At 42.7% G+C, this 15,251-nt stretch overlaps 1 protein-coding gene across 1 annotated transcript in view; it reads left to right on the forward strand.

Annotated features, from left to right (window-relative positions):
• Window positions 1–15,251, forward strand: part of MYO16 (myosin XVI) — a 389,767-nt gene that overhangs the window by 133,851 nt on the left and 240,665 nt on the right. Inside the window, exons 13-14 of the mRNA XM_040267295.1 lie at window positions 187–292; window positions 6,712–6,829. Of these exons, the coding sequence (XP_040123229.1) occupies window positions 187–292; window positions 6,712–6,829 (224 nt within the window). The remainder of the gene's footprint in view (window positions 1–186; window positions 293–6,711; window positions 6,830–15,251) is intronic.

The raw sequence follows: 15,251 nt of genomic DNA on the forward strand, positions 1-15,251 counted from the left end.
CACCATGCGCCTTTCTGCGTTTACACTACCGAGTGAGTCAAGTGGGAAAGTCAAACGATGGCGTGTTCTCCTTGAAGGTCGTCATGTCATTTGCTTACCTCCTTTGAGCCTGCGAATTACTGTCTGGTTCCTTTTTCACTATATTTGCCAAAACAGTAAGCATATATTTTTTCTGTCTTATTTTAGTGGAGAAAGAGGATCTGGAAAGTCTGAAGCCAGCAAGCAGATAATGAAACACCTCACCTGCAGGTCTGGCTCCAGCAGGCCTATGTTCGATTCCAAATTTAAGCATGTAAGTCACTGGTTTCAGTTAGAAACTCTGGCGGGGTCAGAAAAATCTGATTGCAGACAGAATGAGAGGCACCTTAATAAGCTATAAGTTGAACCATAGGGCTTCCCTGGAGGCTCAGATGGTAGAGACTCTGCCTGCAATGCAGGAGGCCTGGGTTCCATCCCTGGGTCGGGAAGATCCCCTGGAGGAGGGTAAGGCTCCCCACTCCAGGCTTCTGGCCTGCAGAATCCCACAGACAGAGGAGCCTGGTGGGCTACAGTCCATGGAGTCACAAAGAATCGGGCACGACTGAGTGACTTCAACCTCACTTTAACCATAAGTTGGTCAAAATTTGTGAATATAAAGGAAAAAGATGGAGGCCCTGTGCAAATGAAGATTGTTGAAGTTAAGGTTTCTTTCTTATGTGTATTTTAAAATATTGTGGACATACTCTTTTGTATTCGCTCAGAACAGTTGAACTGAAAATATGTAAAATAATTAGAGTTGATTACTTTTACCAATAAAGAGACAGCTTGGGGTGTAGATAGGATATATCTGTGGGGATTGACCCAGATAAGCATCTTTTGTAGGGAATTACTGAGAGCTGATTGAAAGCCTGTTGGCAGCTCAGAGAGGGGTCCAATTTCACCCAGTAAAACTCAGTTTATTCAAGGAGACACCTGAAGTAGTTTGATTCTTTTGTCTTCACACTGTTCTAGCAAGTTCTGTCAGCGTTTTATCAGATTATAAGGAGAAACTCTTCCCAGTTTCTCTCTTTACAAAAACTGTATGATAAATCCCTCTGCAGTGTATCTGTGCTGTCACATGAGTTCCTTCGTGACCTTAATTCACAGCCGTTTATTACGCTTGATCTATACACTGCTGCTGCTAAGTCGCTTCAGTCGTGTCCGACTCTGTGCAACCCCATAGACGGCAGCCCACCAGGCTCCCCCGTCCCTGGGATTCTCCAGGCAAGAGCACTGGAGTGGAGTGCCATCGCCTTCTCCTGATCTATACACTAAGCACGTGCATAATTCTGCAGCGCGGCTCAAAGCCATCTCACATCTGGGGCCAGCCTGAGGACAGCAGTGTGGCTTGGCGTCCTGACACCGTAGACGTGGCTTGTGTTCCCTGGGCAACTTCACAACAGCCGAGATCAGCTGGGAGAGCGGTTGTTTCTAGCCCCTGTATTTGAACTTCAAGCTGGGAAACAGGGGCTTTCCACGGCAGTAGGTTTATTGGAACACAAAATTCATGTTTTGGGAAAAAACACAATTGCCTGGGACTTTTCTTCACTAATTCTGGTCCAAATGAGTTTCAACTTTGAGACATTCAATCCCATTTAAGTTCCTTAAATCAACATTTATTGAGCAACTGTTTGTACAGAGCGGAGTGATGGGGTCACTCTGATTAAGCCATTGTCTTTTGTTGAGGAGGGTACAAGTCTTTACTGTTAGAAAGGCCTATTGGCTCCCTACTACCATGATAATGGCGCACAGCTTTTAATGGCAGAACTGTGAGCATTTTACAGAAAAAAAATCCAATATAAATAGGAGCAAATCATGCCCATAAAATGCGAGTCAGTGAATACTGAGGGAATAGATATTTCCCTTTGCCTGTATTTTTATTTAAAGTTTTATTATGACACAGTCTTCTCATTATTTTGTTTTAAAGTTGAGTAACAACAGTATCAATTTTGCTTTTTTTCTTTTTTGCAGTGTTTCTCTTAACACATTTGTTTGGTGCCACCTATTGGCCAGGAGGATGATAAAAGATGAAAAAACACTCATTATTTCAGTTTAATCTTGAGTCATGATCAGTGGTGCACAATGAATGAGTGCCGCGTATTTACATTCTGTCTAGTGGTTTTAGTCACTTATATACCTTTATTGCTATTCTGTTACAGTGACTAAACGCACGAACCCAAGAGGTTGCTTAGGTTTTAATCCCAGCGCCACTATTTATAAGTTTTCAATCTTGGGAAATTTTCTAGATTTGTCAGTTTCCTTTTCTATAAAATGGAGACTCTAGTTGTGAGGATTAAAAGATGTAATAAACACATACGTGCATATACAGTCATACATATGTGTATATGTGTGTAGTTATATATAATTTTATGTATAATGACATACATGTACAGATATACACATGAATGTATGTGCATCTATGCGTATATATAATTATATATATATATGGTTCCTGGCACATAGTCAGTACAATATAATGTGCAATATAATTGTTTTCTACTGTTATTACCAAAAGCAAAATTAAATTCTGCTGTTTGTTGAATGCTTATCCTGTTACAGGCACCAAGCTGAACACTTCATACACTGGACTCTGATCATCACTGAGTTGTTCTGTTTAGAATAAAAGAAATGAGGTTTGGAAATTTACAAAACTTGCTCAAGGTTATAGCGTTTGTCATTATCAGAGTTGGAGCTTGGGGCGGGTGTCTCTTATTCCAAGGCACATGTATTGAATTATATACCCTATACTTCTTTTCTAGGTGCATGTCATTAATTACTTTATATTCATTTTCTATTATAATAAAATCAGTGTACTAGCAGATACAATGTCAATGTAACGAGAAGCCAAAAAACATTTGTAAAATTTTATTTGATTCTTTGAAGGAACTACTATAAAGGTTTAAATGTGATATAATTACAGTATAATCTTGCTACGTATTTTTTTCATATTAAGTTGTTGGAAAAAAGGCAACATATGAGTATTCTTTCAAATTACTTTTCAGAAATATTTCTGCTGTTACTACTAACAATGCACTGTTGTGATCTTTAAAACTAGGTTATTACAAAGAGACCTAAATCATAAAGTTTGTGTAAGGATTCATTGTTTCTCTCCAAAAGTTCAAGCTTCAAAAACAGACATTTTTGTATATTTCACTGTTTGCCCAACATTTAGTACTTTGACTTGTGATTAGAATTAATGTTGCTTTGTAATCTTTCACAATATAAAATACTTCCAGGTGAATTGAATGCCTTAGTAGAGCAGTATCCAGAAAGTTAAAGAGGAGCTGCAAAATTTTCTAAATTTAGAATAAAATTCTTATACTGTCATCAGAAATGGTAACCCACCACCCAGTGTATCAGTAAGGTGTTCTTGAGGCCCTCTGGTGGCTGATGGAGGAACTGCATGGACCTTGGGAGTATCTTGAAAGATGGCTCCCCAGGTGGTGCAGTGGGAAAGGACCCACCTGCCAGTGCAGGAGACTCAGAGATGGGGGTTCGATACCTGAGTCGGGAAGATCCCAGGGAGGAGAGTGTGGCAACCCACACCAGGATTCCTGCCTGGAGAATCCCATGGACAGAGAGGCCTGGTGGGCTACAGACCATGGGGTCGCAAAGACTTGGCTACAACCGAGTGTGCTTGCACGTCTCGGGAGATCCAGAAAAATACGTTTGGACCTTCCAGCCTTTCATTCTTTTGGGAGAATTGCTTGGTCATCTTCATTCTCAAAGTTCAGTTCAGTCGCTCAGTCGTGTCCGACTCTTTGTGACCCCATGGACTGCAGCACGCCAGGCCTCCCTGTCCATCACCAACTCCCGGAGTTCACCCAAACCCATGTCCACTGAGTCGGTGATGCCATCCAGCCATCTCATTCTCTGTCGTCCCCTTCTCCTCCCGCCTTCAATCTTTCCCAGCATCAGAGTCTTTTCCAATGAGTCGGTTCTTCCCATCAGGTGGCCAAAATATGGGAGTTTCACCCTTAGCTATCAGTCCTTCCAGTGAATATTTAGGACTGATCTCCTTTAGGACGGACTGGTTCCATCTCCTTGCAGTCCAGGGGACTCTCAAGAGTCTTCTCCAACATCACAGTTCAAAAGCATCAATTCTTTGGTGCTCAGCTTTCTTCACAGTCCAACTCTCACATCCATACATGACTACAGGAAAAACCATAGCTTTGACTAGAGGGACCTTTGTTGGCAAAGTAATGTCTCTGCTTTTTAATATGCTGTCTAGGTTGGTCATAACTTTCCTTCCAAGGAGTAAGCGTCTTTTAATTTTATGGCTGCAATCACAATCTGCAATGATTTTGGAGCCCAGAAAAAATAAAGTCTGACACTGTTTCCACTGTTTCCCCATCTATTTTCCATGAAGTGATGGGACCAGATGCCATGATCTTCGTTTTCTGAATGTTGAGCTTTAAGCCAACTTTTTCACTCTCCTCTTTCACTTTCATCAAGAGGCTCTTTAGTTCTTCACTTTCTGCCATAAGGGTGGTGTCATCTGCATATCTGAGGTTATTGATATTTCTCCCGGCAATCTTGATTCCAGCTTGTGCTTCTTCCAGCCCATCATTTCTCATAATGTACTCTGCATATAAGTTAAATAAGCAGGGTGACAATATATAGCCTTGATGTACTCCTTTTCCTATTTGGAACCAGTCTGTTGTTCCATGTCCAATTCGAGCTGTTGCTTCCTGACCTACATACAGATTTCTCAAGAGGCAGGTCATGTGGTCTGGTATTCTCATCTCTTTCAGAATTTTCCACAGTTTATTGTGATCCACACAGTCAAAGGCTTTGGCATTGTCAATAAAGCAGAAATAGATGTTTTTCTGGAACTCTCTTGCTTTTTCGATGATCCAGCAGATGCTGGCAATTTGATCTCTGGTTCCTCTGCCTTTTCTAAAACCAGCTTGAACATCTGGAAGTTCACAGTTCACATATTATTGAAGCCTGGCTTGGAGAATATTGAGCATTTTCATGATCACAGGTACAATTAATTGTGAGAAAAGAATAGCATTCATTCTATAGTCAATTTTTAAGGATATACATCAAGAGAGAATTTCAGAGGCCAGAGTTTTCTGAGGGTCTGTAGTAACAACACTTCAAAGCTGCAAACAGCCTTCTCTGCTGTAGCACCTTGCGATAAGACACACTGGGTCCAAGGCTTCATCTAGAATTCTAACGCCTGCTCCTGCAGGAAGAATGGTTGGCATGGAGTGAAAACGGGGTGGGAGGTGACCCAAGGGCTTCGGGTGCAAATTGTTACTTGGCGGTGTAAATGTGGGTGAAAAAGCAGGTTGTAAACAGGTGTGTTAGTAAATTTGTTGTTTTTAAAAGAAATTCTGATCATTGCATATATTAACTCTTAATTCCTCCTTCCAAAGCTACTGAAGCACTTTTACTCGTTTTTTTTTAATATAAATTTATTTATTTTAATTGGAGGCTAATTACTTTACAATATTGTGTTGGTTTTCCCATACATCAACACGAATCCACCACGGATGTACACGTGTTCCCCATCCTGAACCCCCCTACCACCTCCCTCCCTGCACCATCCCTCTGGGTCATCCCAGTGCACCAGCCCCAAGCATCCTGTATCCTGCATCGAACCTGGACTGGCGATTCATTTCTTATATGATATTATACATGTTTCAATGCCATTTTCCCAAATCATTCCACCCTCGCCGTCTCCCATAGAGTCCAAAAGACTGTTCTATACATCTGTGTCTCTTTCGCTGTCTCGCATACAGGGTTATTGTTACCATCTTTCTAAATTCCATATATATGCATTAGTATACTGTATTGGTGTTTTTCTTTCTGGCTTACTTCACTCTGTATAATCTGCTCCAGTTTCATCCACCTCATTAGAACTGATTCAAATGTATTGTTTTTAATGGATGAGTAATAATCCATTGTGTATATGTACCACAGCTTTCTTATCCATTCGTCTGTTAATGGATATCTAGGTTGCTTCCATGTCCTGGCTATTATAAACAGTGCTGCGATGAACATTGGGGTACACGTGTCTCTTTCTATTCTGAATTCCTTGGTGTGTATGCCCAGCAGTGGGATTGCTGGGTCGTGTGGCAGTTCTATTTGCAGTTTTTTAAGAAATCTCCACGCTGTTCTCCATAGTGGCTGTACTAGTTTGCATTCCCACCAACAGTGTAAGAGGGTTCCCTTTTCTCCACACCCTCTCCAGCATTTATTGCTTGTAGACTTTTGGATCGCAGCCATTCTGACTGGCACGAAATGGTACCTCATTGTGGTTTTGATTTGCATTTCTCTGATAATGAGTGATGTTGAGCATCTTTTCATGTGTTTGTTAGCCATCTGTATGTGTTCTTAAGTTGGAAAAAACCAACAGTACGTGCTGAGTTGTGTGTGTGTGTGTGTGCACGTGCACGTGTGTGTGTGAAGAGAGTGCCATCCTCCACTTTCCCTGAGAGGGTGGTGTGAGGAAGGCGGTCGTGTGCTCTGTGCATCACTATCTTGTTACCACTAGTTACCAGTAGGGACGAAGGATGTTAGCAGTTTGCGCTTGAGGAAAGAGTGACCTTAAGAATACACTATTGTGTTGTATGGGCAGGGAGTGGCCTCTTAGCTGATGGAATGCTCCTGTCTCTTCGCTATAATCGTCCCATTTTATTTGAGCACGTGCTTAGCACAGTAACTGTTTCCCTTTTTCTGCAGGCCATGAGCATCTTAGAAGCATTTGGACATGCCAGGACCACTCTTAATGACCTGTCCAGCTGCTTCATAAAGTATTTTGAACTGCAGTTCTGTGAGAGGAAAAAGCACTTAACTGGAGGTAAGTGTAAAATTAACAAGGAGGCCTCAGGAGCTACAAGAAGGGGTCAAAGACACACCGAGCATGGCAGTAACAGTGACTGGTGTGTGTGCACGCGTGCGTGCACGCACGTGTGCACGCGTGTGCCTGCGTGCCTGCGTGTGTGCGTGTGCGCACATGCACTTGCGTGTGTATAGTCTTTCAGTGTGCACATCCACGGTGTCAAGTTATGAGTTCTAAAATTATTGCAAATTGAGAAATATTCTGAAATGCAAGGTAAACCTTTACAACAGTGTTTGTACAAACTCTATGATATGAAACCAAACCAAAAACAGTTGAAATGAATCACACTTGCCAAACAGAGAAACAAACTAAAATGCTCAAAATAAAATATAACTTGAGTATATAATTCCTTCATGCAACATACATAGAAATCTATTTTTAATAATAGTGAATCTGTGTTTTAAAGTGATTGAATTAAAACAAGTCAAAAAATCAAAATAATCACTCCACTAAACCAAAACCGAACTGTTTCTGATTTTATTTATATATTTAATGTATATTTTAAAGTAGGGGTTCTTGTTTAAAACCCAACTAATTTAAAATAAACTTATGATTTTATATCTTTCAAATCAAAAGAGAGTATACATGCAAATTAGTAACATGAATACAACTGTATATAGAGTGCCTGAATCTACTTGGAAGAATTATTAATTTTCAAAATTTCCTAACAGCTGTCAGCATGAAAACAATTGCTATTTGTAATGATCTTTTAAATAGACCAATTTTATTTGGTATTTTGAATTACCCTATCTTCCCTTCAGGAAACGAAAGTCACTTCTGACCAAAATTTAGAAACAACCTGTATTTTGTGCTTCCCAGGTGTCTCAATGATAAAGAATCCACCTGCCAATGGTGGAGATGCTGGTTCAATCCCTGGGTCGGGAAGATCCTCTGGAGAAGGGAATGGCAACCCACTCCAGGATTCTTGCCTGGGAAATCCCACAAACAGAGGAGCCTGGCGGGCTACCATCCATGGGGTCGAACCCAGTTGGACACAACTTATCAACTTATCAACTAAACAACAACAAACCTGTATTTTGCAGTTAGCTTATGTCTAAATCCCATTATGACTAAATGAAATTTGGTTTAAAAATGCATAAAAGGAATAAAAAAAAGATAATTTTAGCTGTTAAAGTTAGAGGTTTAAATTCTGCAAAAGGAAAATTGTTTTGTTTTTTTATTTTGTAATCCATGGCTAAGAGCTCTACTTGAAGGTCTACCATTTAGGGAAACCTCAGAGGACAAACGTCTTAAGCGTCAGACCCTGGTTTTCCCAGCTTTGCTTGTGACACCCCAGTCAGGACATCCCTCCAAGTGAAGGGATCACTTCATTTAGGAGCCTAATTCCTCCTGCCCTTTTCAGGCACCAGGGGTTGGAGCCACAGAAGCTGGGAGCTTGGAGGGTTCCAGAGGCCCCATGTTCCAGCCCCTTGTCTCTCCAGGGGACCCAAAGATAAGCACCCAGTGTAATCAGGGAGCTTGTTAGAACCTAATGCACCCTGAACCTCAGCACTGGGAATCTTCAACAGGATTCCCCGGCTGTTCCGACAGACACTGACGTCTGAAAACAGTGGTTCTAACCCAACCCGACTACAGCTAGGCACTAGGGTTTCTACACGGTTCCCTTGGAGGAGACGCAGCTTGTTCTTGGGTCAGTATTCCCCTTGCCAAGACGGAGACACACCAAGTGGCTTCTGACGGACTCGTTGTTTAGTCGCTCAGCCGTGTCCGACTCTTTGCGACCCCACAGGCTGCAGCCCGCCAGGCTCCTTTGTCCATGGAATTCTCCAGGCAAGAATACTGGAGTGGACTGCCATGCCCTCCTGCGGAGGATCTTCCCGACCCAGGGATCGAGCTTGGGTCTGCCGCGCTGCAGGCAGACTCTTTACCATCTGAGCCACCCGGGAAGTCCTTCTAATGGTCTTATCCACTCCTCACTTCGTTTACTTTTTTCTGGATAGAGTTTAACACGTCCTCTTCAGGCATGGTAGTTTAGAAAATTACCGTATCCCATACAGAAAAGTAGTAGCAGGCTTTCGAGGGGAGCCTTGTGTTACTGAGCCGGCAGCCCCGCAGAGCCGCCGCACAGTCAGACCGCCTCCCAGGCTACAGGCTGTGACTCGGGGACGATAAATACTCCCGCTGGCGAACTGGAGGCACTCCTGGATGCTGGGCTGCGCCTGGCGTAGGTGCTGAGCTGAGGGCATCCGTGTACTCTCAGCCCGGCCTGCAGCTGAGCGCATCCTCTTAGGAACGTGCTGGTCCAGGCTCCCACGGTGGAGGGCGCCCCACACGCTCCACTTGCCCCGTGGGTCTCCCCCCCGTTCCCTTCTCCTGAGGATCACCCTTCATTCAGGTCCTGTCGCCTATGTTTGCTGGGCAGCCTCCTGCTGCGTTCTTTTAAAAATGTGGCAAATTGATTTTGAAGTGGTTTTATATATATATATATATTAATTTGAAGAATAATACAACTGCTAATAAATAAAGAAGCATATAACGTTGGTGCTTGTTCAGGCTACACTAATAGACGTGTAATGCCTTGGACATGAGCGGTCGGGGGATGCTAACGGGAGCAGCCTGTGGGCTCAGATCTTAGTTATCCTCTGTTTAAGAGGAAGATGAGGAATGTTCAGAGGATGCTTATTAGGAGAGTGAGAGTTCAAGGGCGCTGTCTTTGGAGTGAACTTTGAAGAAACTACAAAGGGTACACTGCAGAGCCGAAGCCTTGGGTGAGATGTGACGAGTGTCATCAAATATTCACCCCCCAACGGGGAGAGCGTCTTAAATACAAAGGCGGATTGTTTGTGCGGCAGAGTCGGCCGAGGTTCCGGAAAAGGAGCCTGCCCCTGACTGCGCTGCGCTTTCTCCCACCCCGGGCAAAAGTTCAGGCAGGATGCAGAGCAGGTGCCAGCATGCTAAAGACGGTCCAACCTGCAATGCAGAGATTGGACCAGAGGGTGCTACAGACCAGCCCCCTGCTCCGCGTTCTCTGGGCCCCAATACGTGGCCTGTGTTAACACTGATGAGATCTTCCGACGCCGAAGAGTGGCTCGTTAGCACTGTTGCCTCCCGGCGCTGATAGCACAGGATACCCAGGGTCGACAGGAGGAGACAAGGGCATCAGTGACCAGCAGCTGCTGTGACAAAGCCCCACGCCCTGGCCGAGAGCCCTCCTGCACAGTTTCAGAGGCTGCAAGCCCAGCATCCTGCTGCAGCAGGGCTGAGCCATCTTGGGTTCTCGGGGGAGATTCTGTCCTTGCTCTTCTGGCTGACACTTGACTTGTAGAGACATCGCCCTGCTCTGCTTTGTCACGGGGGTTCTTCCTGTGTCTCTTTTCTTCTTACCAAGACACCAGTCATGTTGGGTTAGGACTCATGCCGCTCTGTCCATTTTATCTTTTAAAAAACAGTTATTCTGCGTTTTACTAGGTGATTCTGTTTATACCATTGTGTTGGGTGTTCGCTTTGAAGTCAGTTGGATGCGCCCTGCTTTCCAAGGCCTGCAGGGTCGTCCAGGAGCGAAGATGCGTCTTTCTGACCCTCTCGCCACCAGCACGTGTCCTTGTGTCCGTTGCTGCCTCCGCAGGGTCTAGCACCGCGTCTGGCAGAGTCAGTGGACCGTAGATGCACAGTGAGCAAATGAATCAGGGGTGGAAGGAGCTCACAGAAGTAACTCTAACAGAGGATAAGGACTAGAAAAGCTCTAAAGGAACGTCGGGCTCCCAGGTGGCTCAGTGGTAAATAAAATAATCCACCTGCCATGCAGGAGACACAGGCAACCCCCTCCAGTATTCTTGCCTGGAGAATCCCAAGGACAGAGGAGCCTTGGCGGGTTACAGTCCATGGGGTTGCACAGAGTCAGATACGACTTCACAGCTGAGCATACACACAAAGGAGTGTGAGCCCAGGATTGGCAGCTCCAGGTGTTTACAAGTCTTTGTTGAATTCCAAAGAGTGGCTGAAGCTGATGGCCGCACTCTGAGCTCAGATTCCTCAAGTCCTGGGCCCAGGCTCAGTGCTGCCTCTGCACCTCTTTCTATGACCTGGATCAAACCCCATAGAGGCTCTAAGCTTATTCGTAGGATGGAGAAGCTAGAGCTGAGACCGGGCAGAGCTTGGACGAGAATGGAGTGGAGTGAGTGTGAGATGCCAGGCCCGGAGAGGCTGCTCTGATCTGGAAACCCCGTGCCACTCAGTGTGGCCTTGTCTCAGCTTGAGAGCATCTGCCAGCACCTGCTTTCAGATGAAACCTCACGCCCAGGGGTCACCGGTCACAGGGCCCAGTGCTTAAGTGTTTTCTTTTTTGTGTGTGTGAGACATGACTCACTCCACAACAAAGAATAAGGGCAGATCTATTGTGTTCATCAGTCTAAGAAAAATTATCATCATCTCCAAAAACAGGCACTCTGTGAACTCTTCAAGGAGGTGTAAGATCTGACTTTTGAGTTTTGAATAACTTCATCACCAAGAGCCCTTTTTTCTGAATGAAAAATATAAAAGATATTAATTTAATTCACTTTACATGGTTTTTAAAGGGAGCTGAGTTGTAAAATTAGTCCCAGGTAAAAGCCTTCTGAATTTTAAGCGTTCACTAAAATAGTTAATCAAACTGGAGTAAGATTTTTACACCTCAAATTAGGTAAAATATATGTAGGTTAGAAGTTCATTTTGTGCTTTATAGAGTCAAACACAGCTCAGCAACTGAACAGCAATTTCCTTAAATTATGAACACATATAATAATTGTAATGCTTTTATTGTTGTTGTTGTTCTTCAGTTGTTAAGTTGTGTCTGACTCTTTGCAACCCCTTGGGCTGCAGTACACCAGGCTTCCCTGTCCTTCACTGTCTCCTTGAGTTTGCTCAAACTCATGTCCATTGAGTCGGTGATGCCATCCAACCATCTCATCCTCTGTTGTACCTTCTCCTCCCTCCGTCAATCTTTCCCAGCATCAGGGTCTTTTCCAGTGAGTCAGCTCTTCACATCAGGTGGCCAAAGTATTGGAGCTTCAGCTTCAGTCTGTCCAGTGAATATTCAGGGTTGATTTCCTTTAGGAGTGACTGGTTTGATCTCCTTGCAGTCCAAGGGACTCGAGTTTTCTCCAGCACATAATTCGAAAGCGTCGATTCTTTGACGCTTAGCCTTCTTTATGGTCCAGCTCTCACATCCGTATGTGATTTTATTATACTGGGAATGCTGTCTTACTCATTTAAGGGTGACCGATGCTGTATGTTTCCTTTATTGATACTATTGCTGATACTTTGATAGAATGCCAACTCCTTATCTGGCATTCAAACACAAATTGTAACATAAAAATACAAGTCTCAGCATTATGAAACATCTGCTACAGTGAAGTAAGGGTTGTTTCTTAATTTGAAGAAATTTTAATCAATAAATAACATTCTAGCCTGGCTTTTAGCCCAGGCTTCCCCCATCTGATTCCTTATTTGACAGTATAATCTTTCTAGGTTCCCCAAACCCTTCTTTCGTCAGTGGTTCCCATAACACCAAGGGCACCTTCCTTCTTGAAGGAGAGGGAGTGTTCTCACCTCCGTCTCCTTTCATCTTGATCAAAAATGCGTCCAGATCCATAAAACACTTTCACTGCATATTATATATAATCTGCCAACGTATATATCGACATGGATGTTTTCAGTCGTGAAACTTTCTGGAAGATGTGCTCACATAGAGTTCTGAAAACGTGGAGGATCACAGACGTATTTCCAGTCAAGACTATTTCTGACATAAAACAGTCTTTAAAACATACATGTCTTGAAAACTCGAGAAATAAGTATGAACATTCTGTTCATGGTCCCTTGCGTGAATGAGTCAGAAACCTTTCTGGCTCCAGAACCTGTGGTCTTCTTTTCAGTACTGCAGTGTCATTTCAGGCACAGCAAAAGTCCTGCCTGGCCCCTGTTTGGAAGAATAGAGTCTCATGAAAATTTGAATTTTTGGTTGTTTTGTGTTTTCTTCCATCTAAAAGCTCCTTCAAGATGGATTAAAAAAAAAAGAAATCTACTGATCAGAATTCTGCTAATCCACAGTAATTTTATTCGCTGCTGGAGAAGAACTAACTAGGATGATTACTAATTATTCCATTTTGAGAGAGGAAGGGTACTGATGTCCCTCTGTGATGTGGAATTTGATTAGTTCTGAATGCTGCTTTAAATTAAGCTTGTGTGTTGGCTTGAACAAACAGGCATCGAGTCAGTCTTTTCTCCGAGGATAGAAGCTTGATGATCAGAAGGTCACCACCACCTTGATGATCAGGAGGATGAATGAAGAGCCTCCATTTTCACCTGATATGTCTTTAGTCAGTGAACAGAAAACCACAGTAGGGACAACTTTTGACAGTTTATTTCCTAGGAATGCAGATTTTTGCAGTTAGCGAAATCAGGGTTAATACTATTAATAACAAATGGAACATGTTTTCAGCATTTTGCTTAAGAAAGAAAAGTAAAATTTAATAATTTAGACCTCAACTTGAAATTTACCACCTGATTCAATGCTTACGGAAAAATGGAAAAGAAATTATACCACCTCTTTCTAATTTTATCACTTTGGGGCTTTAATACTACTAATTACAGGGATATTTTGAAAGAGTCTTTCTTTATGCATTCATGGCAACCTTTCTAGAAGGTGTCCAGTGAAACAACTTTTCTAATTAAATTTATGAATTTTGAGACTTTTAAAGCACTGATCATCATTCTGAGACTAAATTGACCACTCACAAAATTTACGGGTATAAAGCACTGAAGAAGTGATTGCATTGGTCCCTGAGATTCACGGGATAAAACCAAAGCTTGGAGACCTCACATTTTTGCTTTTAAAGACTGGACTCTAGAATAATTAGTTGCAAACTCATTACATGACTTCTTTATAGTTTCATTGTAGGGGAAATTGAGTTTATTTGCCTTCCTAAAACTGCTGTTTGGATCCAAAAAAAATTATTGATCATAAATTTTTGGTTCAAAGTGGAAAACTATAGTTATTCACAATTGCATCTAAAATTGAAATGTGTAACTATTTACTGGCATTCACACTGATAAGAATAAACCTAAATTAAATGAAAAGCATACTCCAGAAACAGTAGAATTTTCAATATGTCAAATGTATGTCAAAAGGTCTGACCAACACCAGAGTCTGAATTTCTGGCCCTCCTTGAAGCAGACCCAGGGTTGTCATTTCCATGTTACATATTTTCATCATTTCCCACCTACTTTAAATGGAATTTCATCATCTACAATCCATAAAAGAAATAATTGATAAGCTAGACTTCATTAAAATTAAAATTTTCTATTCTATGAAAGATGTACGATCCACGAAGCATGTTCCCTGGCGTTGACTCAACTGAGTTGAAAACTACATCTCCGCGTGGTGTAGGCACGAATGTTTATAACCTCTTTATTCATCATTGCAAAAACTGGAAGCAACCAAGATGTCTTTTAATAGGTGAATGGATAAACTATAGTACATTCATTCAGTGGGCTAGTATTCACTAATAAAAACTGAGCTATAAAGCCTTGAAAAAATGAAAAAGGACCTTTTTGTATTATTATGTGAAAGAAGACAGTCTGAAAAGGGTTCTTACTGTGTGATTCCAACTATGGAACATTCAGGAAAAGGCAAAATTATAGTGACAGCGCAAAGATCGCTGCTTGCCGGGAGCTGGGGAGAAGGAGGAGTAAGCAGGTGTATCAGTGACTTTTGGGGCCGTGGAACAGTTCTGTATGATGCTGTCAGGGCGCACGCATGACATACTGTGGTTCAGTGACTCAGCTGTGTCCGGCTCTTCGCGACCCCACGGACTGCAGCACGCCAGGCTTCCTGTCTTTCACTGTCTCCCGGAGCTTGCTCAAACTCATGTGTCCACTGAGTCGGTGATGCCATTCAGCCATCCAGTCTATACACATGTTGCATAAATTTCTCAAAACCCATAGAACTGTATAACACAAAGTGGAAACCAATATAAACTACAGACTTTAGTCAATAATAGTGTATCAGAATTGGCTCATTCATTTTAACAAACGTACCACTCAGTCACGATGGTGTGATCTCTCACCTAGAGCCAGACATCCTGGAATGTGAAGTCAAGTGGGCCTTAGAAAGCATCACTATGAACCAATCTAGTGGAGGTGATGGAATTCCAGTTGAGCTATTTCAGATCCTGAAAGATGATGCTGTCAAAGTGCTGCACTCAATATGCCAGCAAATTTGGAAAACAGCAGTGGCCACAGGACTGGAAAAGGTCAATTTTCATTCCAATCCCAAAGAAAGGCAATGCCAAAGAATGCTCAAACTACCACACAATTGCACTCATCTCACATGCTAGTAAAGCAATGCTCAAAATTCTCCAAGCCAGGCTTCACCAGTACGTGA

This window comes from Oryx dammah, unplaced genomic scaffold (genome assembly GCF_014754425.2).
Source record: "Oryx dammah isolate SB20612 unplaced genomic scaffold, SCBI_Odam_1.1 HiC_scaffold_24, whole genome shotgun sequence".
In the NCBI taxonomy this organism is placed as follows: domain Eukaryota; kingdom Metazoa; phylum Chordata; class Mammalia; order Artiodactyla; family Bovidae; genus Oryx; species Oryx dammah.